The sequence below is a fragment of the Rhipicephalus microplus genome, chromosome 4 (genome assembly GCF_043290135.1).
Source record: "Rhipicephalus microplus isolate Deutch F79 chromosome 4, USDA_Rmic, whole genome shotgun sequence".
NCBI classification, from domain to species: Eukaryota; Metazoa; Arthropoda; class Arachnida; order Ixodida; family Ixodidae; genus Rhipicephalus; species Rhipicephalus microplus.
In genome coordinates, this window is record NC_134703.1 from 215024107 (window position 1) to 215051059 (window position 26953).

Below are 26953 nucleotides of genomic sequence, written 5' to 3' on the forward strand. Positions count from 1 at the left end.
GGAACTGAATGGACACCATGAAGTCCTTCCCGTTCGCCGTCGCCCAGCCGCTGCATGTCACCGCACCACCGACAGTACTCTGGCCCAACGCGGGGCCGGTCTTCTAGCTCGTATCAGGGAAACTAAGGGCAGCAACCGATGGAGGTGCGGTTGCTGTGCGACGAACTACTGAAGATCCTCCGACAACGACGACGACGCGACGAAGCTTTCCGAACACAACGCCAACCTGGCATAGCCCTGACGGTCAAAGCTCACTTACCGAAGGTGGCCTGACGACGCAACATGGAAGCAGCGGAACAAGCCGACGCAGCCGTGACCCGACGCCATGCCCTAACTGTAACGCGAGACGGCGAACTAGCGATCTCGACGTTCTTATCGACGGCCACAGTGTCACCGCTCTCGTCGATACTAGAGCCGACTATTCCGTCATCAGTAGGTCGTTCGCCACCAAGTTAAAAAAAGTTATGACAGCTTGGGAAGGCCCTGAAATCCACACAGCCGGAGGTCACCTCGTAACGCCTAAAGGTATCTGCACAGCGAGAGTCACCATTAACGGCCGTATTTATCCTACAGACTTCGTAGTCCTACAGCGTTGCTCGAGAGATGTCATCCTTGGTGAGGACTTCTTATGCCGCCATGGGGCTGTCATCAACCCAAGAACAAAATCGATGACGTTACCCGCAGAAGAATGACTACCACCGCGCACGCCATCAGGAAACCATGCCTTGAATGTGCTGGAAGAACAAGTCACCATTCCACCTCGCACCATCGTCATTATTTACGTCGGCGCTTCTAAATTACCTGACTTGGAAGGCGTCGTTGAAGGCAGTCAGCATCTGTTAGTCACCCGAAATATTTGCGTCACAAAAGGAATTGCAGAGCTGCAAGGAGGAAAAGCAACGGTTATGCTCACGAATTTCAGTAGTGAGTACAAACATGTGAAGAAAGGAACAACGGTCGCATACATCGAAGAAATAGTGGACGCCACCAGTGCTTTCGCCCTCACAGATTCTGCGGAACCTGCTCAGAGGAACCAAGCCCCTCCCACAGCTTTCGACGTCAATCCAAGACTTCCGAACCATAAGCGAGAACAGCTCAAGGCCCTGCTCTTGCAATACGAAGATTGCTTTTCATCGTCATCAAAAATTCGGCAGACCCCAATCACGAAACATCGCATCATAACCGAAGAAAATGCCACACCACTCCATCAGTGTCCATACAGGGTTTTGACGCGAGAACGTAAAGCCATGAAGAGACAAGTTGATGAGATGCTGCGGGACTACATCATCCAGCCGTCCAAGAGTCCATGGGCATCCCCCGTGGTGTTAGTGAAGAAAAAGGATGGGACCCTACGTTTCTGCATCGATTACCGTCGCCTGAACAAAATCACAAGGACGTGTATCCTCTCCCACGAATAGACGACGCACGTGATCGGCTCCATAACACCAAGTACTTTTCGTCAATGGACCTCAAGACTGGCTATTGGCAAATCGAAGTCGACGAAAGAGACCGAGAGAAGACGATGAATATAATACCAGACGGCCTCTTCGAGTTTAAGATGATACCCTTCGGCCTTTGCTCAGCGCCTGCAACTTTTCAACGCGTTATGGATACAGTACTGGCAGGATTGAAGTGGCAGACTTGCTTTGTGTACTTGGACGACGTTGTCGTGTTTTCGTCGAGTTGCGGCGAGCATCTTTGGCGCCTGGAAGCTGTACTTCAATCCATCAAAACGTGCCGACTCACACTGAAACCAGAAAAGTGCAGATTTGCGTATGAAGAGCTCTTGTTTCTAGGGCACGTGATTACCAATTTTGGAAGTCGTCTCGATCCACGGAAAACAGCTGCCATCGCCGACTTCGCGCCACCCACTGACAAAAAGGCGGTGCGCCGATTTCTTAGCCTGTGCGCTTATTAGAGGCGGTTCGTGAAAAACTTCGCCCGCATCGCCTATCCTGTCACTAACCTTACAAAGGCTAACGTGGAGTTCAAGTGGGAAACGCCGCAGGAACACGCTTTCCAGGAGCTTAAACATCGCCTCCAGACGCCTCCGTTACTTGCCCATTTTGAAGAATTCGCCGAAACAGAAATACACACTGACGCAAGCAGCGTATGTCTTTGGGCCGTTCTTGTGCAGAAGGCTGACGGATTTGAAAGGGTTATTAGTTACGCCAGCCGATCGTTATCCAAAGCAGAAGTCAATTATTCCACAACAGAAAAGGAGTCCCTCGCCTTCATCTGGGCTACGTCAAAATTTCGCCCCTACCTCTACGGCAGACCCTTCAAAGTTGTAAGCGACCAGCACGCCTTATGTTGGCTAGCCCCCTTGAAGGACCCTTCAGATCGCCTCGGACGATGGAGCATAAGACTTCAAGAATGTGACATTACCGTCGTTTACAAGTCCGGCAAGAACCACTCCGACGCCGACTGTCTCTCTCGCGCGCCTGTCGACCAACCACCACCCGACGACTCGGATGATGACTACTTCTTGGGAACAATAACTACCGACGACTTCGCTGAACGACAGCGGACCGACCCGGAACTTAAGGCCCTAATAGAATACCTCGAAGGCAGGACCACCGAAGTCCCAAAGGTATTCAAGCGCGCACTTGCGTCGTTTTTCGAGCGAAACGGCCTTCTCCAAAAAAAAAAACTTTTCACCACTTCGAGCCAAGTATCTCCTTGTGGTGCTTTCAGCTCTGCGACCAGAACTCCTGCAGGCCCTGCACGATGATCCGACGGCAGGGCACCTCGGTGTTTCTCGCACGCTCGCGAGGATACCAGAAAGGTGCTATATGCCACGTCTCACCACCGACGTCACTCGTTATGTGAGGACATGCCGGGACCGTCAGCGACGCAAGACACCACCGACAAGACCAGCAGGACTTTTGCAGCCAATTGAACCACCTCGCCGACCTTTCCAGCAGATTGGTATGGACCTACTGGGGCCATTCCCAACGTCAGCTTTCGGAAACACATTGATCGTGGTAGCTACCGACTACCTCACCCGCTACGCCGAGACAAAAGCCCAGACAAAAGGCAGTGCATCCGAGGTAGCCAAGTTCTTCGTTGAAAATATCGTCCTACGTCACGGCGCCCCGGAGGTCCTTATCACCGACAAAGAACGGCATTTAGTGCCGACTTAACTCAAGCGATCTTGGCATACAGTCACACAAACCACCGCCGGACGACAGCGTACCACCCACAGACCAACGGCCTAACCGAGCGGCTAAACAAGACGATAGCCGACATGCTGGCAATGTACGTTGATGTTGAACACAAGACGTGGGACGCCATTCTTCCGTACGTGACCTTCGCATACAACACGGCGGTGCAGGAGACGACGCAGATATCTCCATACAAATTGGTCTACGGAAGGAGCCCTGAAACGACGCTCGATGTCATGTTACCCAACGTCGGCAACGAAGAAAACCTAGATGTGAGTGAGTACCCTCAACGCGGCGAAGAAGTCCGACAACTCTCGCGTCTCTGTATCAAGAATCAACAGACTACCGACAGCCGCCGTTACAATTTTCAACGACGCTTCGTGGAATACCAGCCCGGTGAACGTGTTTGGGTGTGGACGCCGATACGCCGACGTGGACTAAGTGAAAAGCTTCTTCGACGGTACTTCGGACCGTAGAGGGCGGTTCGACGTCTCGGACCACTTGATTACGAGGTTGTTCCCGACGGCATCACGCACTCTCAACGAAGCCAGTCGCGACCTGAAGTCGTCCCTGTCGCGCGCCTCAAGCCGTTTCATGCGCGTGAACAAACTGAAGCAGTGTGTTTTGTATTATTATTGTATCTTATTTATTCATTGTACTTTCTTGCATTATTGTTGTACCTTCATCTTAGTTAACGCATCGGGACGATGCCTTTTTCAGAGGAGGGCAATGCCACGTTCTATTTCTCAAGTTTTGTTATCGCCCCAAAACACAACACAATTCTCAGCGCAAAGCGCGCCTGCAGTTTTCAAGAAGCTTCCGCACTTTAGTAGATCATTTTGATATGATCACGCCCACTCAGCGAACTGTACAGATTATTCTGGAACCTACGCCACCACCAGCGATAACACTAGAGAATTCGATGGCAAGAGTATAAATGCCGACGCACTTCACCGCTTCTGAGTAGTTGATCGACGGCCGATGCGCCGTTCACCGCTATCAGTCCAAGACTGCTACTGTAATCGAATTTTCCGTTTACCGGGCACAGGTTCGCCCAAATAAACAGTTAAATTCCAACACAAAGTCTCCTTTCTTCGGCCACGTCACGACCCCGTGACAATAATAACTGGTCAGGCTTGATTATCACGCAACATGTGACTGCGACTTGAGCCACGATTCCGACTTCATTTTCCGGAAGTGCATTTTAACACGAAAACCTTTAAGTCAGGGCCTAAAAAACTCCACTGTCGCAGTTCCGTCTCAGATATAAGGTTTTTGAAAAGAACAGAATACAAAAAATTGGCCCGAATCTGTATGTTCCACTGCAGATGTCGTCGAAAGACGATAGTCTGGCGTCTGAACAGACAGAACATAACGTTTATTCGATGTTCTGAGCAAAAACATCGGTGAATGGTTTTCTCGAGGCACTGCGTTAGAATGCTTCGAGCGTGTAGGGGAGGCGAACAAGCGCATCGAGGATGGATGGATAGATGGATGGATATGGCTGTACCCTTTATATTATGCTGTGGCTAGCGCCACCAAGCCGTACTACCTAATGAACCAAACACTAGATTTATACTCGTGCTTTGACTTCAGCCACCAATCAGATAACCACCTTCTAGTTAATTCTACCCGCTTAAAGTCTATTTTGCCCTCCCTGGCCCTAAAAACCAGGCACGGTAGGAACGAGCACCATCTGGCAGTTATCTTCGAAAACGAAGGTGTGCGCCCCCACAGACAGAGATGCGCGCCAGTCTCGGAGGTGATAAGGGGTAGAACGCAAAGCGACGGGCCGGTGCCACCTCCGTGTCGTCGTATCAAAGCGTTGGAAACACCTACCTTTTTGAGCATCGAGTTGCAGTGTCAGCATAGCGCGATAATTCATACGGTCCTTAAACTTACTCTTGTGTGCCTCTTTTAGTATAAAAGCAGACATACAAAACATCGACGTGTATTTATGGCAACTCAGATAGGCGCAATAATCATTTTTTAGTTGACAATTGCACAAGTATGAACGCTATACCTTGAGCAATATTGGTGGTTGCTGCTGATGGGGTTGGCCGTCTGGTGCCCTTTGAGGTAACGTTTAAGGCAGACAAACAGACAAATGTACAGACAGACAGACAGACAGACCAAATTTTTTCCGTCGAAGGTGCCCAAGAAAGACAATCCTCTGTAAAAAAAGTTGGGCGAATTCGGAGGACGAAGAAATTGAACACACGACCTCTTGGTTCGCGGTGACAGAAAGTGGGCGTTCAACAGAATACGTCATCGGTGCACCTTCAGACGCGCCTTACATATATCGCTAATGCACTCGGTACCGGCGTTTCTCGTTTGCCGGTGTGGCACGGCGGCACTAGGGAGCCTTCTCGTTTACGCGTCTCCGCTTTTTGAGGTGGTGACAAGTTTGGTCATGGTTGCTTACAGCAGGCTGCAATGGCCGCCATACATGAGGGGCCACCATGCTGGTTCTCAGCGGCCGCTCATTTACATGGAAGATAGTGTGGGTTTTATTGAGAAGACTGTGGTTTCTTTTAAATGCGAAGCATTTCTTAGCGAACTTGGGCGAGTTTGAGCGTATCTATCTATCTATCTATCTATCTATCTATCTATCTATCTATCTATCTATCTATCTATCTATCTATCTATCTATCTATCTATCTATCTATCCATCTATCTATCTAGCTAGCTAGCTAGCTAGCTAGCCACCTACGACTTTTAGCTCTCCTGGTCGTTTTGATAATGGTATCAATACCAAACTTGGATGACATAACATGACGGTATGAAGAACATACTTGACTAGTCATAACATGAAAATCATGACAAGTATGTCATGAATGTCACGATTTACATGTCATGGTCCTGCAGCTCTTGCAGTGGTTTCGTTCACATGGCATGTTGCGAAACTAGTATGGTATGACATGATTGCACGGCAAACACAAGCGACAGACCCTAACAAGGAAATCATGACATGCGTGTCATGTAACAACATGACTACATGCCACGCTCATGATGCACTCGCAGCCGTTTTGCCAGCTTCACATATGCCAAATTCGGTAATACGTGATGCCAATGGATGACGACGGTATGTGACTGGTGTAAACAGGATAATCATGAGATGCGTGCCATGTGAGAACATGACTACATGCCACAATCAAGGCGCCAATACGTTTAGACATGACACTGTGCGCGTGCTCACCGGCGTTCATTTCGTCGCGTCACGCCGGCGTTGCCATGCCAGGCACCGGTCCCGCCACAGGCACGCGCCATGCTGCGTTCCTTTGACGCATGCGCGTTTCAGCGCATCCGGCCTCCCTTTGTCACAAAACGAGGAGACACAGTATTGTCTGGGTAACGCGTCGGCGCGAACTGCAGCTTGTCGCATTTCGCGCCGGTTGCTGTCGGACACGCCGACGAACGCAGGTCACGCCTGGCGTCAGAGTATAGAGTGCTCGCGTTTTGCTAACGTAGCGTCGCTGTACCTAGCATGCGTGCGCTTCAACGCTACGTAGGAGTAGAATGGGGCCCTTCATAATGCACTCGCGGTGGTTTTGCTAGCTCCACCTATACTAAATTTAGTGTCACGTGACGTAAATGAATGAAAAAGTAAATGACTGCTGCAAACATGATAATCCTGACATGCGCGTCATGTAAGAACATGACAACACACCACGCTCATAGCGCGCTCGCGGCTGTTTCGCTAGATCGATATAAGCTAAATTTGGTATCACATGACGTGGATAGATGACGAAGGCAAACGACACATCCAAACATGATAATCATGACACAGAAGTCATAAATGGCATCATTTATCTCCACCTCTTAACTTTGTGCTAACTTTAACGTGACATATCATTAATTCTTATTCCTACTTTGCATATTTACGATTCCCACTGTCCGTGGGATCTACCAATTTTTTTTATATATAACCAGTTCTGAAAGCTGGAGGGTTGTTTTCTCAAGTTTACCGCCATTTTGTAGAACAGGAAAAAATCAAAGCGTATCCATGGAGGGGAGGATGATGAGTTGGGCGAATTGTGCATCAGTCCGTCCATGCATCCGTCCATTCGTGCTTCCGTCCATCCGCTCGTTCTTGCTTCCATCCGTCAATGCTTTTGTCCATGCATCCATCCGTTCGTCCGTCTGTCCTTCCGTCTTTGCTTCTGTCTGTGAGTTATTCTGTCTATCTGCCTCTCTGCCTGTCTGCCTGCCTGCCTGCATTTCTCTCTGTCTGTCTGTCTGTCTGTCTGTCTGTCTGTCTGTCTGTCTGTCCGCTTCACCGTTTGTGCGTCCGTTCGCACTTCCGTGCTCTTGTGCGTGCGTCCACCTGTCCATCTCTCCGTGCGTCCTTTCGTGCGGTCGTCAGTCAGTCAGTCGGTCGGTCGGTCGGTCCGTGCGGACAGCGCTTACGTCGGCTAAAGCAAGTGGGGAAGCGGAACAGACTCCAAATGGTTTCGCATTGCGGCACGCAGAACTCTGACATTTACACTCCAAAGTATTTGTAGGTGCGCTTAGCGCTGGCATAGTGTCGTTGCTGAAGTTAGGTATACAGGGCACTCTAACGCAGATCATACCACAGCTTGCACACACGTGCCAGCGTGAAGCTGGTGCCGTGCGGCTGAGCAAGAATGCTTGGTCGCGAGAACCAACATGGCGTTTGTTACCGTAGAAACAGGGACTGGAAACATCAAGTTTTAGTCGGCGGCGGCAAGCGTTGGGACAAAGACTGACACCATCCTAAAAATTTGGCAGATCCCACGCACAGTGGGAATCGATAATATGCGAAGCACGAATGAGAAAGGTTGATATGTCACTTTAAAATCAGCAAAACGTTACGAGGTGTAGGTAAATGATGCCTTACATGACTAACGTGTCAAAATTATCATATTTGAACGTTTCGCTTACCTCTGTCATCTATTCACGTTACGTGATATTAAATTTTTTTATACGTGGAGCTAGCAAAACGGCCGCAAGCACGCTACGAGCGTGGTAAGTTGTCATGTTCTTGCATGACACGCGTGTCAGGATTACCATGTTTGCGCCAGTCATATGTATCGTCATTCACTGACGTCACATAACACCAAATTTGGTATATGTGGAGCTAGCAAAACGGTCGCGAGTGCATTATGAAAGACCAAATAAACTCCAATGTAGCGTTAACAAGCGCGCACGCTGGGCAGAGCGACGCTACGTTAGCAAAACACGAGAACGCTATAGTGTGACTGACACCAGGGGCGAATGACGCGACCAGCTCCTGTCGGCGCTGCCCTACGGCTACCGGCGCGAAATTCACGCCAATGCCTTATCCAGACAACACTGTGTCTCCCTCTTTTTGTGACGGAGGGACGCCGGTTGTGCTTATAGGGGAGACCCACGCCGAGGGAGGCGCTGCGGAGCGTGGCGCTGTCAGTCAATGCGGGGAGAAAACTAGTTACCCGAGTCTTCGCCCCTCCGCTGTCCCATTGAACCTGCCTTGAAAATGCGTTTCTTTGCTCGCGCGCTGCGTGCGTTCTGCACGTGTTTTTGAGAGTTTCGCGTCGCGTGCAGTGCGCTTTGTCCGCATTTATTAGGATGCCGGAATTGAGGATTTTTTTTTCGTGGCAGCAATTTAGTAAAAGGGCAGCGAAGCAAGTTGTAGCAGACGACGCCGTCCTCGTCAGAGCGAAGTGCGTTTCGCAAGTGAAAGACGACGCTGTTTACGACGTTAGAGGTGAATAAAACTTTCTGTACGTTCATTATTATATACTTGTTTTATTTGGTTTACTCTGTGTACTATGCACTATGGATGCGTAAGGCCGCTTCTCGTGCTTTAGGTTAAGCGGTTGTTGCGCTGTGACTGCTATTAGTGGGGATACCTTAATTTACTAGCACGCACCCAAGTTATCGTGCGGTGTATACACAACACTTCAAAAATAAATGGTCTATTTGGGGCTTCTTTCTGACCCACAACAATAATTGACATCTATCTCGCATGTCCTTCCTTGCATTATCACCGTTCTCATCGCGGGTACCTTGAGTTCACGAACAGCGTGCGTACCGTCATGATGAGCGCCCAGCTTTCAGACAAGCTTTTGTGTGTGTGTCTAATCTGCAGGGGAAGAGCGCATTGCTATAAAGGCATTTTATCTTGGTCACGTATCAAAAACGCACCGTGTTGTTCGGGCTGCCCCTGCACACTCAGTAACAACTAGTTCACTGTATCTGCCAACGGACGTGCAACAACGGCTAATCCATTTTTTTCTTTTTTGATTGTTGTCCAAGCTTTTGGCAACCACACACTTCCGTCGGCGCTACGTAGATTTAAAAATATATAACAACACATTACCAATACCACATGTGCACACAGCTTCAACTACTACGTCCCCAACAATACCGAATAATAGTAGCAGCAAAAAATATTTATTCACTATTTTTTAACAGTGCTCTAAAGGCGGGCGTTGAAAATCTTTACTTTTAAGATGGGGACGTGCATCTCCCAGTAACTTGATAGATTAGAGAAACGGTGACGCTCGAATTAACACACGTAATTTTGAATGTATTGTGCGCGTGCTAATGTTTATGAAAAAAATTGTTTACATACTTTTTTCGGCGCACTGCTTTAATCCATTTCTGTCGTCTGCTTGTTTCGTACCATCGGTTTGGGAATCGGTAGAATTTCACTGGCGGAGTCGACCTCTTCGTGTTTGCATGGTTATTGTGAAAGTTGACGACGCAGCGATGTCATCCCCTTTTCTGTTGGAGTGACATCGCGGAACGAGGGACGTTTCACGTGCAGTGCGTGCTTCGCAAATGCGTGGAAGCCAAAGGGAGCGGAAGGGTCGGAAGGCTCTACTGTCGTGCGCTTTTTCTGGCAGGGGAAAGGCAAGCGCTGGCGTCGCCGGGCAAACTTGAGCGGGTCTTCCCTATACGTGCATGTGTCAAAGCAACGCAGCGCGGCGCGCGCCTGCGAGTAAATTGCAGGACCGCAACTGGTGTGGCAACGCCGGCGTGACGCGACGAAATGAACGCCAGCGAGCACGCGCATCACGTCACGTTGAAATGTATTGGTGCCTTGATTGTGGCATGTAGTCATTTTCTCACTTGACATGCATTTTATGATAATCATGTTTGCACCAGTCACATACCTTCTACATCTATTGGCGTCAAGTAATAGAAAATTTGGCATATGTGAAGCTAGCTAAACGGCCACGAGTGCATCTTGAGTCTGACACGTAGTCATGTTGTTACAGGACACGCACGTCGTGATTGTGTTTGGATGTGTCATTTCCCTATATCATTCGTTCGCGTTGCGTAATACCGAGTTAGGTACATGTGAAGCTAGCGAAACGACCGCGAGCGCATCATGAGCGTAGCATGTGGTCATGTTGTTACATGACACGCATCTCATGAGTATTATGCTTGCACAAGCCGCATAACTTTGTCATTAATTCACGTACCGTATTACCGAATTCGGTACATGTTACGCAAGCGAAACGGCTTTGAGCGCATCATGAGCGTGGCCTGTAGTCATGTTGTTACATAACACTCATGTCATGGTTTTTATGTCAGGGTCTTTCGCTTGTGTTCGCCATGCAATCATGTCATACGATACTAGTTTTGCAACATGTCATGTGCACGAAACCACACCAAGAGCGGCAGGACCATGAAAATAAATCATGACATTCATGACATACATGCCATAATATCATGTTATGACTATTTAAGTATGCTCTACATATAGTTATGTTATGGCATACCTAGTTCGGTGTCAATACCATTATCGAAGCGGTCAGGAGAGCTAAAAGCCGTAGGCGGCTAGATAGATAGAATATATGGAACTAATGAAATGGCCGCGAGCACGCTATTAGCGTAGCATCAAGTCATGTTTTACATGACATGCATGTCATTATTATTATGTTTGGACATGAAAATTACGTTCGTCGTCCATTCACGCCACGTAATACCAAATTTGATATAAGTGAAGCTAGCAAAACGGCCGTGAGCGCATCGTGAGTGTGACATGTATACACGTTGTTACATGACACGCATGTCATAATTATCATGTTTGAACGTGTCACTTGTGTTCACCATGTAGTCACAGCACACCATACCAGTTTTGCAACATGTCGTATGGCCAAAAGCACCACAAGAGCAGCAAGACCATGAAAGGTAAATCATGAAATTCATGACATACATGTCATTACTTTCATGTTACGACTAGTCACTTATGCTCGTCATACAGTCATGTTAAGCCATTATGGAAACGGCCAGGAGAGCTGAAAGTCGTAGGTGGATAGATAGATAGATAGATAAATAGATAGATAGATAGATAGACACGCTCAAAGTCACCGAAGTTCACTAAGAAATGCTTCGCGAAAAGAAAAAAGAACAGACAAGGTGCAGATGACAAGTTGGGTGCTGTTCCTGTGTCTCATCTGTTTTGTTGCTCTCGAGTTTAACTTTTAAACAGTGTTAACACACTGTGTTAACACTGTGCAACAGTGTTTTTACACTGTTTAACTTTTAAACAGTGTAAAAAAGTTTAAACATCAACTTTTTCAGCAAAGAATTCTCATTATTATTATTATTATAAATATTATTATTATTATTATTATTATTATTATACTGGTGTCTCATCATTACAGTTGACAAAAGATTACTGCAATTAAAAGCTTCTATCCAAAAGATGGAGCTTGACAGAGACCCACAAGCACCTTCGAACTCGACAGCATGGACAAACAGACAGCGGTGCAAACTCAAATACCATGCATCAGAACAAATGAATCCCTAATTTCAAAAAAAGGAAAATAACAACACGGAATGAAGGGCTGCATTGAAGGGCTGCCTTGAAGTCGCAGAAAATGGCTTATCTACTAGGGGATTTTTGCGTAACAAACTCCACAGCGGCTCGAAGAGCTGCGAGCTCAGATATCGTAGATGTCGTGACGTGTGATGTCTTGAATTTGACGGTGATTGATCGAGATGGCATGACAAAGGCACCTGTCAAACTTCCCTAGACCGAACCGTCCGTGTTTTTGCAAGTTCGTGTTGTTGTAGTCCACCATACGAAAAGAATGGGTAAGATGCTAATAGAAAAGGGACTTGTAAAAAAGAGCTTCACAATGTATGGTAGCACCGTTTTGCCACTGTACACTATCCCGCTACGTTCGATAAATGGCCGATAACTGAACGATAAATAAATTTGCTTTGATTTCCTTTTGGCTCGCTAAGCCTTCATTGGCTATTCTTCTGGAACACTCAGCCTCGATCTCCCACACTTTGCCGACTACTCTCAAAAGCCCGCAAGCCGCTAGAACCTAACCACTTTTATTAGCCTGTGACCTCGAGCTGTCACGTACGTGTGTTTGTCATCAGCCCTTTGCGTTCTTGACGGCGATGACATCGTTACGCTGATTACTGACGTTCGACTGATGTGCAGTTGCTATATACCCCTGCCATCGCAACCATAGTGAATAATTGTGTGTTGCTTCCACTACTTTTTTAGCTTCACCGCTCAAGTGCTGCTTTGCCAGATGTCTCTAGCCCAACTAACTGCCATAGTAGATGAGGACGTCAGTGTTGTCGCTGTATCTGCTCTTGGTCGAGGCGCAGTCTCACACTAGTTTCCCAGTTCGGACGAGGCTATTTTTCGAAATATGCTAGGATTGGACTTTTCGCCTTACCAGGCCGACGCTCTCTGCCGGATTCAGGCCTCATAGAGTGACTTTTTTGACCTCCATATTGGTCCCTTGGGCCAGACTAAGATTGCAAGGCACCGAATCAACACTGGTGACTCTATTTACCGTGAGCCTTACCGAGTGTCAGCGTCCGAGCAAGAAATGATTAAAAAGCATAGCAGATTCCCCTTTTCAGGAATAAGTTTAACACAAAAAGGAAACGCGTCTCCACCAAGGTAGCCGAGAATTTATTTTGCTTTGTTTTTTTCATTTGGTACAAGGGTGAAGGAATGAATGCTAAAGCAACAAATTGCAGTTTTTGTTGACTAAAAGACACCGCTGTAGTTTTATACCAATCTTGCGCGTAATGTTTGCAATTCCAGTGTGCACACAACTAACACGTAAAGCGCACTGTGCACAACACATACACTCGTAGTTCGATAACAAGAGAAGTTTATTTTCTTTCCCGATGAACGACACAAGTTCTAAAAACGCGATACAATGCCTGCTTTATCAACAAAAAGTTCGCGTGTCTTCACAGTTGCCACAATAAGTAAGAAACAACAGAGAGCACAGCAGCCAAGACCTTCACATGCAAATATTATGCATTAGTAATCGGACATGAATCGAACGTACGTGAAATGGGACACCAGGTACTTTGGCAGTGCACGCGATTCGCAACGAGTATACAAAACATCTGGGCATTGCGCAGCTTTCTCCGAAGAACGCGCCAAAGGAGCAACATTCGCAAAACAACGCACCACGAGGTGACCATTGAGAAGTGTTTATCTTCTCCCGCCCTAAGAGGCTGTTCGGGTGTTTGCAATCTGGCTGTCTTACATACTTGATGTCAGGGCTTAGTACTCCTTCCTCTGTACCTAGCACAGCCGCACTTGGAAGTCACCAATGATGGCACTTCAAAACTACCTCATTGAGAACGAGTTGGTTCACGCTGAACTATTAACTTTCTTCATATGACAAAAGTGGCCATAGAAGAGAGCTGTGACGCGCTTGCGCATAGTTCTTTATTTATCTTTTGCCTTTTCTTGTGAGCATATGCATAGAGCGCAACTTTTTCGGATAGTCATTGCACCTCACATTCTAAGTTGTGATAAACTTGACTCATGCATGCAGGTTTCGCCTGATGGCCGCTCCCTGATGGTGCAGTCTGTCTCCAGAGAAGACGCCGGTATTTATCAATGCCTTGTGCGAAATGAGCGGGACTCTGCACAAGGCACTGCGTGGCTCAAACTTGGATGTAAGTCTTACTGTCAGCGATTCTACTGCTTTCCCCACTCTATCTATAAATGATTACTCTTTTAACACCTTAAAAACAAGTTCATTCATTAGTAAAAACTCCGTGCAAATCACAATTTGCAAATATCACTGTGCTCAGCTGAAAGTTTGGTTAGTTGGCTTTGGCTTTTGCGCGCAAGGAGAACAGAGACAAATGATTATGCGCACATGACTAAACTGTAGCTGATTCTTTACATCACAGGCATCATATATCATACCTACAACGTCCAAACTGAAGGCCGAACCACTGGCACGCATACGAGCGTGCTTACGCGTTAAAAGCGTCGTGTCGCGCCGGCAAAGGAAAAGTGCGCGCACCACTGGTAAGCGTCGACGCTCACTCGTCGATGGTTTACATAGTGTTGCTTGATCTTTTCATTCAAATCTACACAAGTTCAGCGCAGAACGGTGGGTTCTCCACTGAAGCGAGTTGGTACGTTTTCGAAGATATTAGACCATAGACCACGTTCAAATATTGCCGCGCGCTTGATCTGCCAGCGCAAAAGAGGCAGACGAAGTGGCAGTTCCCCTCGTGCCATTGTTCTGTTTTTGGCTGCGCTGAGCCGACCGCTCTTCGGACTTTTGTGAGGACGCCTTAAAAACGTCTCCTGTCTCTTTAACGTGACATTTTAATGGTGGAGGTGCGGGGTAACCTCACCTATGCAACAGACTCCTTCTAGCAGCCGGAACGTGACCCAAAACCCAGAGCTTACGCCGGTACACCGTTTCAGTCGGAGGATTCGAGGACTGTCCCCCGAGTTTGTGCCTCACAGTACAAGTACGTCGACTGGTATGGAGAATACTGTTGCTGTCACCGCTTCCCCTACCGCTGGAGCCGCCGCTGCTCCAACCGCTGCACCCGCAGCTGCACCCACTCATTACACGCTACAAAAACCACGTGTTCCGAGTCCCTTTCGTGGTGGCCTCTATGAAGATGTGGAAGATTGGCTGGCTGAGTACGAGTACGTAGCGGATTTCAACGGGTGGGACGAAGTAGCGAAGCTCAAGAATGTGTACTTTAGTCTTCTGGATGGTGCTCGCACATGGTTCCAGAACCGCAAGGGCCTCCTAACGTCGTGGCATGAGTTCTGTCACAGGCTCCGCGAAACGTACTCGAGTCTCGATCGTCGAGAGCGCGCTGAAAGGGCCCTCCAGTCCCGCATGCAGATGCCTAATGAAGGTGTGGCTACATACGTGGAGGATATGGTTCATCTGTTCACTCGCGCCGATCCAACCATGCCGGAAGACAAGAAGCTGCGACACTTGATGCGAGGTGTGAAAGAGCAGCTCTTCGCTGGACTCATTCGTAGTCCGCCTAGAACGGTCGCGGAGTTCCTCACTGAAGCCGTCGCCATGGAAAAGGCGCTGCAGCAGCGGAACCAGTACGATCGGCAAGTGAATGCTACCTATACCACCGGGCTAGGCTCGTTCCCGACCGACGTGGGAGCGCTTCGCGAGCTGATACGTTCGGTTGTTCGCGACGAGCTACAACAGCTGCAACAGCTGAACCAGGCGCAGCAGCAGCCTTCCACGAATTGCATCGCCACCATCATACGTGACGAAGTTCAGCATGCGCTCGGCACACCTCGCCGCGAGACACCAACGCAGGTTGCTGCACCACTTCAGGCGTTCGCAACTTCAAGTGAACCTCTAGGGGTGACCTACGCAGACGTATTGAGACGCACCGTTCCGTCGTCCACGACACCATCCCCAGTGAGTGGTTTCCAGCGCACCACTTATACCGACACGTTCGAACACAACGCACCTGCACCAGTCCCACTACCAGCCGCAACCCCGTACGCCACACTGCAGTCCGCACAGGTGGTCCCTTATTTTGCAGACACTCGACCCGTCATGCATAAATCCGACATATGGCGCATGCCCGACCGACGACCGCTTTGCTACCACTGCGGTGAAGCGGGTCACCTCTACCGAGACTGCCAGTACCGCCGACTTGGGCTGCAGGGTTTTCCTGCCAATTCACCCCGCCCCCGGTTTGGACAGAGACCACCAGAAATTGAAGATTTTATCGCTCGGCAGAACGTCCCACTCAGGCGTCAGTCGCGCTCACCGTCACCGCGGTCGTCATCTTATTCAGGCAACGGAAATCGAAGGCCGCAAGGACGGTCTCCGAGCCCTCGCCTGGAAAACTAACGCCAGCGACCTTTCGAGGCGAGGCCGCTGATTCTCGACGTGATGAAGACCTCGCCCTCCAATCGACGCGACATCGGACCAACGGAAATTCGACTACGCCGGCGCCTGTATCCCAGCTGAGCGACTTTTCAATGGACATACCTGTGCTGCTCGACGGTCGCAATTTAACTGCCTTAATAGACACTGGTGCTGACTACTCGATTATTAGCGGACAATTGGCACGTACCTTGAAGAAAGTGATAATGCCTTGGACAGGATCGCATGTACGTACAGCTGGCGGACATGTTGTAACGCCGGTTGGTTTGTGCACGTCCAGGCTACAAATACGAGGCTGCACGTTTTTGGTCAGCTCCATCGTGCTACGTGACTGCTCCCGCGAATTAATTCTCGGCCTCGATTTTCTTCGGGAATATGGCGCCGTAATCGACCTACGGCGACGCTGCATTTCCTTTTCGACAGTCAACGCTACGTCAAGGGACTCCAACCGCCGTACAACCGCCCTCCGTGTTTCCGACGACAGTGTCACAATACCACCTCGTGCAAGTATCCTAATTCAGGTGACTTCCGAAGGAACCAGTGACGGTGAAACAGTGGCAGAGTGCAACGTCTCCCTGCTGCTGGCGCTTGGAATTTCTGTGGCACGAGGCATCATTGACATTCGGAACGGTACAGCCGAGGTCATGATTACAAATTTCACCAATGAGCATCGTCACCTTTTCCGGGGCACCGCGGTCGCCTACGCTGAAGCCTTGGAGGACGTCATTGAGTGTTTTGCCTGTGAAGACAGTAGCCGCAATGGACAAACCGTAATAGATGTTGACATGAACAGTGCACTGCCAGAAGAGAACCAGAGGGCCTTGCGAGAGCTATTGTTTGAATTCAGGGCGTGCTTTGCTCAGTCGTCTAAAGTGAGTCAGACGCCAATTACACAGCACAGGATAATCACTTACGACGACGCAAGACCTATTCACCAACAGCCATACCGCGTCTCGCCGACAGAACGCGCAGCTATCAAGCAGCAAGTGAAAGAAATGATCGACGACGGCGTTATCCAGCCTTCGAACAGTCCCTGGTCCTCACCGGTCGTTCTGGTTAAGAAGAAGGACGGTACGCTTCGCTTCTGTGTAGATTACAGAAAGCTCAACAACGTCACAAAAAAAGATGTTTATCCGCTGCCGCGTATTGATGACTCGCTTGACCGACTACGACGAGCGAAGTATTTTTCTTCCCTGGATTTAAAGAGTGGCTACTGGCAAATTGAGGTTGATGAGCGCGACCGCGAAAAAACCGCCTTTGTCACGCCGGATGGCCTCTACGAATTTCGGGTGCTACCGTTCGGACTCTGCTCTGCGCCAGCTACCTTCCAACGCATGATGGACACTGTGTTGACTGACTTAAAATGGCAAAGCTGCCTTGTGTACTTGGATGATGTGGTCGTGTTTTCAACCAGCTTCTCCGAACATCTGAAGCGACTACGACAAGTACTTGAGGCGATTCGGACGGCTAACCTTACGTTAAAGCCGCAAAAATGCCATTTCGGTTACGAAGAACTAAAGTTCCTTGGACATGTCGTAAGCGCAGAAGGCGTCCGTCCTGACCCTGAGAAAACCGCCGCTGTCGCAGCCTTCCCGACTCCTGCCGATAAGAAAAGTGTGCGGCGGTTTCTTGGTCTATGCGCGTACTACCGGCGCTTTATAGGCAATTTTTCGAAAATTGCCGAACCATTAACTAGACTCACTAGAGACGATACGCCGTTCGTTTGGAGTGCTGAACAAGAATCAGCATTCACAGAGCTTCGGCTTCGCCTGGCATCACCACCTGTTCTTGGACATTTCGACGAGGAAGCCGAAACAGAAATTCATACCGACGCCAGTAACGTCGGTCTGGGCGCGGTACTCGTCCAACGGCAGGAGGGAATTGAAAAGGTTATCGCCTACGCAAGCCGAACCCTAACACGCCCGGAGTCAAACTACAGTACCACGGAGAAGGAGTGCCTTGCTGTCGTGTGGGCAATTGCTAAGTTTCGACCTTACCTTTACGGCCGTCCATTCAGAGTAGTGACGGATCATCACTCGCTGTGCTGGCTTGCGAACCTCAGAGACCCCTCCGGACGACTGGCAAGGTGGAGCCTACGTCTGCAGGAGTACGACGTCACTATCGTGTACAAGTCCGGTCGTGCACACGAAGATGCGGACACGTTGTCACGCGCGCCAGTTGAGCCTGCCGCTCAGAGCTTCGAAGAGGACTGCCCTTTCCTTGGCTCCGTAAGCGTAACAGACTTGGCTTTACGGCAGCGAGCAGATGCTCAATTGCGACCTATCATTGAACATCTAGAGGGCCGCAACGTATCACTGCCCCAGCATATAACTCGCGGATTGTCATCCTTCTGCTTACGACAGGGCGTGTTGTACAAGAAGAACGCAGCCGCCAGCAACAAAACTTACCTGTTGGTCGTCCCCGCAGAGCTGCGTGAGGAAATTCTATTTGCCTGCCACAACGAGCCTCCATCGGGCCATCTGGGCATCACCCGAACCATCGCTAGGGTACGAAAGTCTTACTACTGGCCGAAACTTGCCGCTTGCGTTAAACAGTACGTTCAAGCCTGCCGCGAATGCCAGCGCCGAAAATCCCCATCTGTTAAGCCTGCGGGATTACTTCACCCTATCGAGCCACCCAGAACACCCTTCGATCAAGTCGGCATGGACCTCCTGGGTCCGTTTCCCTTGTCATCTTCCGGCAACAAGTGGATAATCGTCGCTACAGATTATCTAACCCGCTATGCTGAAACTAAGGCGCTTCCTAAAAGCACGGCTTGTGAAGTTGCTCAGTTTTTCATCGAGAGAATTGTATTACGCCATGGTGCTCCATCCTGTGTCATCACAGACCGAGGAACAGCGTTTACAGCAAGGCTCCTTGAACAAGTTTTTCAGTTAAGTTACTCCACGCATCGCAAGACAACAGCGTATCACCCTCAGACAAATGGACTGACCGAGCGGCTTAACAAAACGATGACTGATATGCTGTCTATGTACATAGACGTACAGCACAAGACGTGGGATGAAATACTGCCTTACGTAACATTCGCGTATAATACCGCTACGCAAGAGACCACACGATTCACTCCGTTTCGTCTTCTATACGGTCGGGACGTTCAGACGATGTTGGACGCAATGCTCCCATGCGACATTGACAACATCGAGAATCTCGACGAAGATGCTGAGTGTTTCGTGCAACGAGCCGAGGAAGCACGTCAACTAGCCCGCGTAAACATCAAGAAACAACAAGGCGTCGATGCACAGCGCTACAACCGCTGCCACAGACAAGTCGATTATAAACCAGGTGACCAGGTGTTGGTTTGGACCCCTGTGCGCTGCAAAGGTCTCTCTGAGAAGCTTCTCAGTCGGTATTTTGGCCCGTACAAAGTGCTACGACAAGTGAGCGACGTCAATTACGAAGTCCTTCCGGACGGAAGCCAACCACCCCGACGCCGACAGCTACGACCCGAGATTGTGCACGTGGTGCGGTTAAAACCGTACCACACACTGTGACAATGTTTTTTTTTTACGATACACGCTTCGTTTAGCATCGAGGCGATGCTCTTCAGGGAGGAGGGGCAGTGCCGCGCGCTTGATCTGCCAGCGCAAAAGAGGCAGACGAAGTGGCAGTTCCCCTCGTGCCATTGTTCTGTTTTTGGCTGCGCTGAGCCGACCGCTCTTCGGACTTTTGTGAGGACGCCTTAAAAACGTCTCCTGTCTCTTTAACGTGACAATATACACTATGCTATGTCCAGTACAGTTTTGATTGTTTAGGAAGTAATTTACAGTGCAGTGACCAAACTAACTACCACGGTATGTCAAAAAATCAACATCGGTGAGTGCGCTGCTCCCGAGAATGAAAGGTCGCGTTTAGAACACTGTACGCCCATGCATCATGAGACACAGCCAACGATGTTAGCGGTATCGCCAGCTCTGATGCGATTGCCTTTTTGACGCCTGCTCCCAGCCTCGCAGAAATCACGCCCAGCAAAAGATAATTATGCAGTGTGGAAGTTTGATCAAGTTGTTACGAGATAATTGATATACAAACAGTGCAACGGACAAGAACTGAAGAAGGTAACAACACAAAACGCTGTCTTTTAACAATGATTTAAAAGCAGAGCGATATGTTAGAGAAAATAAAAATAGACATGCGTAAAAGGTTGCAGTTAACAACCACTGCGGTTCAATACCAGCAAAACTCTTCTGACTTGTTTATTGAGTTGAAAACCAGCACACAGCTTAAAAATTATGGAAATACGCAATTCTTTTTGCAATAGAGCAATTGATGGGGAACTTCTACATATACCGTGAAACTTGTGTGATGGGCCTCAACTATTTCACGCTTGGCCTGCGAGTAGTGCTTGCCTATAGATCTTATGCCTGATTGCTACCATATGTCAGCCGTAGTGTGCATAGCCGCCATATTTGAGGCTTTGCGGGGCGCTGTACGCACAGGTCCGCGTGTGTTTGCGTAGACGTATCAGCGAGCCGTATCGCCGTGAGGCGTGTATTGGCGGATGATCGCAATGCCGACGTAATGCTGCATCTCTTGCAGCACACAGTAAGAAAATCGGAATGCTGAAGAATAAAAGTTAAGCCGTAAACAGTGGTCCTTGTTTTTTTTTTTTTTTCAAGCTGTTGACATTTCCAGCTTGAGCTCCGGTTACTGCACCCGAGATACGTGTCTGCGTTCTCCTTTCTAAGCAAGTACGACGTTCAATAGTACTTCAATTTTGTGTTGCCATGAATTGCTGCACGCCGAACCCAAGGAGTTTTTGCAACGTTTTGGCTAGCGACCATTTACTAAGTGACAGTGACTCGCACATTGCACGCTGATGTCATCTTCACGCAATGAACTTTATCGAAGCTAACCGCGCGTGCCTACATTTCGTTAATTGTCTTGTTTATTGCATTTGGGTAATGGTACACGCCGAATTAGAAGCAAGTGTGCGTCATTGTTTCGCTCTGAGAAGGAAGAAATGATGCTTTTTTCGTGCTGTTCATTTCTGTTTTCTGGAGTGTTGCAAGTTGCCGTTTAGGTGGATGACTTGCGCATGACTGTTCACGTTTTTCAAGCAATCGTTGTGCTAGGCATATAAAACAAAATGCAAGCATGTGCAATTAGCCACAATTAAGTTCGTTGCGTGAAGAAAGGTTCTGCGTAAAGCGTACTAGTTGTCTTCATGGTAAGAAATAAAGAAAACTGCCTTGATTAGGCATGCAGCAATTTGTAGGAACACAAGTATTTGGTTGTTGCACGTCTTATTTGCTTAGAAAGCGAACGCAAGGACGTCTCCGGGAGCAGCAGTCGCAGCACATTCTGGGAAAGTCTTGAGCTTGAGAATATAAAAAGCAATTTTTAAGGCTCACCTTTTTAAGTGCGAAGCGTTTCTTAGCAAACTTCAGCGACATTAAGCGTATCTATCTATCTATCTATCTATCCATCTATCTATCTATCTATCTATCTATCTATCTATCTATCTATCTATCTATCTATCTATCTATCTATCTATCTATCTATCTATCTATCTATCTATCTATCTATCTATCTATCTATCTATCTATCTATCTATCTATCTATCTAGCCGCCTACGACTTCGAGCTCTCCTGGTCGTTTTGATTATGGTATCAATACCAAACTTGGATGACATGACATGACGGTATGAAGAACATACTTGACTAGTCATAACATGAAAATCATGACGTGTATGTTATGAATGTCATGATTTACATTTGATGGTCCTGCAGCTTTTGCGGTGGTTTCGTTCACATGGCATGTTGCGAAACTGGTATGGTATGACATGAATGCATGGCGAACAGAAGCGATAGACCCCAACATGAAAAAATGACATGCGCCTCATGTAACAACATGACTACATGCCACGCTCATGATGCGCTCGTAGCCGTTTCGCTAGAGTCACGCAAAGCAAATTCGGTGTTACGGTACGTGAATGCATGACGAATGTATGTGACTGGTGCAAACACGATAATCATGAGATGCGTGTCATGTAACAACATTACTACTAGCTACGCTCATGATGTGCTCGCGGTCGTTTTGCTAGCTTCACATGTACCAAAACGCGGTATTATGCGATAAGAATGGACGACATAGGTAAATGACACATTCACACATGATAAACATGACATGCGTGTCATGTAGGTACAAGACTACATGCCACACTCATGATGCGCTCGTGGCCGTTGTGCTAGCTTCACATATGCCAAATTTGGTATTAGGTGACGCCAATGAATGACGAAGGTATGTGGCTGCTGCAAGCTTGATAATCAAAGCATGCGTGTCATGTAAGAAGATGACTACATGTCATGGTCAAGGCACCAATACATATCGACGTGACGCGGTGCGCGTGCTCGCTGGCGTTCATTTCAACACGTCACGCTGGCGTTGCCACGCCAGGCGGTGGTCTTGCAATATACTCGCAGGCGCGCGGCGTGCTGCATTGCTTCGATGCATGCGCGTTTCAGCGCGTCCGCCTGCGACCCAATATCTGAAGTGGTCGACATATTATCTGAAATATTATCGCATAAGAACCACAGACAATCCAAAATGGCCTGGTCGTCTGCCTTCGAGTAATTCCTAATGAGATAACTGGCCTCCTGTCAGTGTACTTTTTTTTTCGCCAATGCTAAAGAATAAAAACGCTACTTTATGGTCGCAGATGCCATCTTCAATAGAGATTGTGTATTTGCATACATAGGAAGTCAGAAAGATCAGGCCGACTATAGTATAGGCGTTTCCAGCCTCTCTGGTGCTCACATTAACAACCTGTACAATATCACACAGCAGGGCAATGTCACTAAGAGGGATCAACGTATTTACACCAGAGCTATAGCCAGGAACGCGCCAGTCAACATTCGGCAAGTTAAAATCGCCTGCAAGAATCAAACGATTATTTTTGAACGCGCGCATATGGTCAAAAATTTTAGTCAGATAGTAATGAGTTTTACAATTATTTACGCTGCGTACGACACTAGTGCCAACTAGTGGTAATCTTAGAAAACGAAAGGATGGCCTCTATTGCGGCGGGCGCGTAGCGTGCGCGCACAATCTTGGAGGCCAAGTTTTGTAGATTTCAAGGTCAGTGCAGCACCATATCGTATTAAGAAATCGTAGAAAGGTCACTTTTTCGTGCATAGCGTCGCATTGACAGCGTAGCGTAATAAGCGCTACAGTACTCCGAATAACTTATCTATGCCTTTTCTTGTACAAAGGAGCACACAGCAGAATATTAACGTGTTGATAATGTGCCTTAGTTGTGGGCAATATTGGCTTTGTAATCAACAATCGCACAAGTACAAACACCGAAACTTGAGCAATATTCGTGGGCGCTGCGGATGTGGTCGTACTTGAGCCGTTTCACTTGACAAGCAGACGGACAGAGAGATTGACAGAGCAACATTTGTGCACTGAAGTACCCCAAGAAAGGCTATCGTCTTTAAAATTCGGAGACGCCCTGGCTTCACTCTTGCATTCACCCTCCGTGGACGACACAGAGAGGCGCATTTGGCGCGTAGGTGCGTGCGTACGCGTGCATAGGCATGCCAGTGGTTGGGCCTTAATCGAAGCGTTTTTATCTCTTGAACGTGTACCAAGCTATGTCTCGCACGCTCACCCTTGCAAGTGATATATTTTTGAAAATGAGAGACCAAAAAAAAAAAACGATTTTGGTGGTGTAGTTCGCGTCTGCTGCCAGTGTCCGTAACCGGTATCATGGAAAATTAGCACACACACACAAGATCACATACATGCATGAGACACACAACACGGTCACAGTCAACACTGGCTTTCCTAAAACGCTTTATGGACTCTTTCTGGGAGAACAAAACACATACGCATCCAACGGACCCACTAGCCTGCAATCATTGTACTTTTCAGTGTATAGGAAAATATTCAATATGCGATTTTTTGTATTTTTACGGAGAAGCATTCCACCCGCTGCATATATGTCAGGTGTTATGTGCATTTGGTGCTGTGGTCGGTGATCAAGAAGAATTGTGGCTGAGGCCTTTCTAATGGGCCAGAAGCATTCAAGGACCGACTCATTGCACAATTCGCAACATTTTTCCCCCAGACACATGTGGCACACACTTGTATACCATGGTTTGTGGCTATGCGCCATATAGGACTGGCACGTTATTTCTGTCTAAAATGGCGAGAACGAACATTGTTAAGGTAAAGGCGACAGCGTAACAGACAATGACATCGGCAGTACTCGCCCGCCTAGTGCCTAATGTCAGCTATCGATAGCTAAGAACTGCTATTTAACGTTGCGTCTACACACTATTCCTGATGCCTATACCATCTTCGCGAAACAACATAGCGGATTAGAACACCATAAACAGTTAATGATGAGTGTCATGTGCTACCGTATTTGTTCGCATTAAACTTAACTGTATAACTAGGTGTAACCTTTAGGACCTGGTGGCTAATATCAATAACTGTTGCCGAACACTGGGTGGAGATATTACCTAATGACTAGAAAGTTGCCTGAATACATACGGCAGGTAAATGGTAGAGCAGGCTAAGTGCTAGTCAACATAGGCTGATTTTGCCTACACTGTAAAAACTAATGACTCTGAGGTTGGAGTAAAACGCTTGTCCCTTAGCGTCTCCCTATTCGGAGCAATTTTATCTCTGGAGCTCCGAAGCAAACTTATTGCTTCAGCTTGCCGAAGGAATCACGTGGCGCACCCGGAGTAATTTTAACAGATATTTCACTCCGGCCGACTGGAGCGATTGCCGGCGCCGCCGTAGTACTCTTTACTTGCATTTCTCTCCGACCGGCCGGAGTGCTTACGTCACACCCCCGGAACATTCCTCGCGGGCTTTCAGTTCGGCTATCCGGAACTCTTGTGTGGAACCTCCAGAGTATTTTTCGCATGTACCTATTTTGTGCGGACAAAATTTCAGTAAGGTGAATCAGTATTTTTAAGTGTTTGCGCTGCAGTTTATTTATTCTATGTTTATTGTTTCGCGCATCTTTTGATGACGGAAGTCTCAGTTTTTATGCAAGCACTGCAGAGTTACTGTATATTTTTCCGCAGAGCTCTCTCTACCAGATCAAATTCAAGAAAACAGTTATTGTTTGGTTAATTTTAAATAAGTAGCAGTTTTTGGTTGATCACCCAGCCTTTGGGAAAAGAAGACAAGAAACGAACATCCAGAAAGCCACCGAAACAAAGCACGAGAAGACAAATCACTTGAAATCAATAGCACATTATTGTTAAGTGCAGCGCGTTGAAATTAAACCAGAATGCTGCAAAAAGATACATGACAAACGAAAAAACCACGGCCACTGGGAACAACTCTTGACCCTCGCCGAAGGAGCATCCATTCATTGACGACGCAAGGGTTTAGCTGATTACTACCTGCCAGGCGCGTAGCCAAAAATTTTTGAAAGGAAGGGGGCAACACCTTGATGTCGGGAGGGGCACTCTCTCTGAGTGGGCCATCTTTCACCCTTCGTGCTATGGCGAAAAAAATTGTAGAGGAGGCACGGACCCGGTATGCCACCCCTTGGCTACGCCCCTGCTGCCTTCATTTATGAAAAACAAATATTTATAAATGAGAACTACAACTTATGCGTGATGCACAAAAACTGAGAACACTGAAACCATGAAAACTAAAAAAATCCTAAACAGTCTGCGAGTACACGAGAATAACTAGCTTCTAAAACCAACCCCCCCCCCCCCCACACACACACACACACAAACAAATAAACGGCTGGATGAGCGTTCAATATCAAGAAGTGATTCCATGTACTCTGGTGTTAGACAGCCGCTACAAAATAAACACACACCTCCATGACGCAAACAAAATTTAGGACTGCCCAAAGTTCCCTATATATTTCCAAATTGAAAGCTCTTTCCTTGCAGAAACCTTCAAAAGCAATTTTTGGCTAAAGTAATCGAAATATAGCGCTCCCTTAGACAGCATTAGGAATGCCCCTCCCAATCATTTCCTAGTTTTATAAATAATAATGATGTATATTACAGTCCCATATTAATACATGCTCATTCTCATACTTCTAACATAGTAGTCCTTTACTGTTTGCATGGTTTGTGCCTGTCCTTGAGAAAATCATAGCTGCATCTCCTTCGCAAAATATATTTTGAGATGAGTTGGCATTGTTTTTGTGTTTGTTTATTTTGCACTGCCCACACTGTTTTTATACTTGTAGTACGGAACATATTCCAAGTAGTTATTGCATGAGCATAGTTTTCTTCAAAACAAACAGCCTCAAGCACAAAATAAAGAGATATTGACTACAACGACAAAAAATACGAAATAAAAGGTACAAACATTGTGCCACTTGAGCCAACTGCCTTTTCTCATATACTGACCAAAGTAAGGGAAGGCCGACGAATTGCTTACCTAACAGGTCTGTGGAAACGCCTGGAGGCCACGAAAGATGATGCACGTGGAGGCGTCATGACGTTCACAACATGCATACCAGGCTTGTAGAATGCCCCGCCGCGGTGGTCTAGCGGCTAAGGTACTCGGCTGCTGACCCGCAGGGCGCGGGTTCGAATCCCGGCTGCGGCGGCTGCATTTCCGATGGAGGCGGAAATGTTGTAGGCCCGTGTGCTCAGATTTGGGTGCACGTTAAAGAACCCCAGGTGG

General features: G+C 47.8%; 1 protein-coding gene across 9 annotated transcripts in view; it reads left to right on the forward strand.

Annotated features, from left to right (window-relative positions):
* Nucleotides 1-26953, forward strand: part of LOC119172975 (cell adhesion molecule Dscam1-like) — a 2235730-nt gene that overhangs the window by 606203 nt on the left and 1602574 nt on the right. For all 9 annotated transcript variants that reach the window (XM_075891768.1, XM_075891770.1, XM_075891774.1 and 6 more), the window contains one exon: nucleotides 13958-14081. In XM_075891768.1, coding sequence (XP_075747883.1) covers nucleotides 13958-14081 — 124 coding nt within the window. The remainder of the gene's footprint in view (nucleotides 1-13957; nucleotides 14082-26953) is intronic.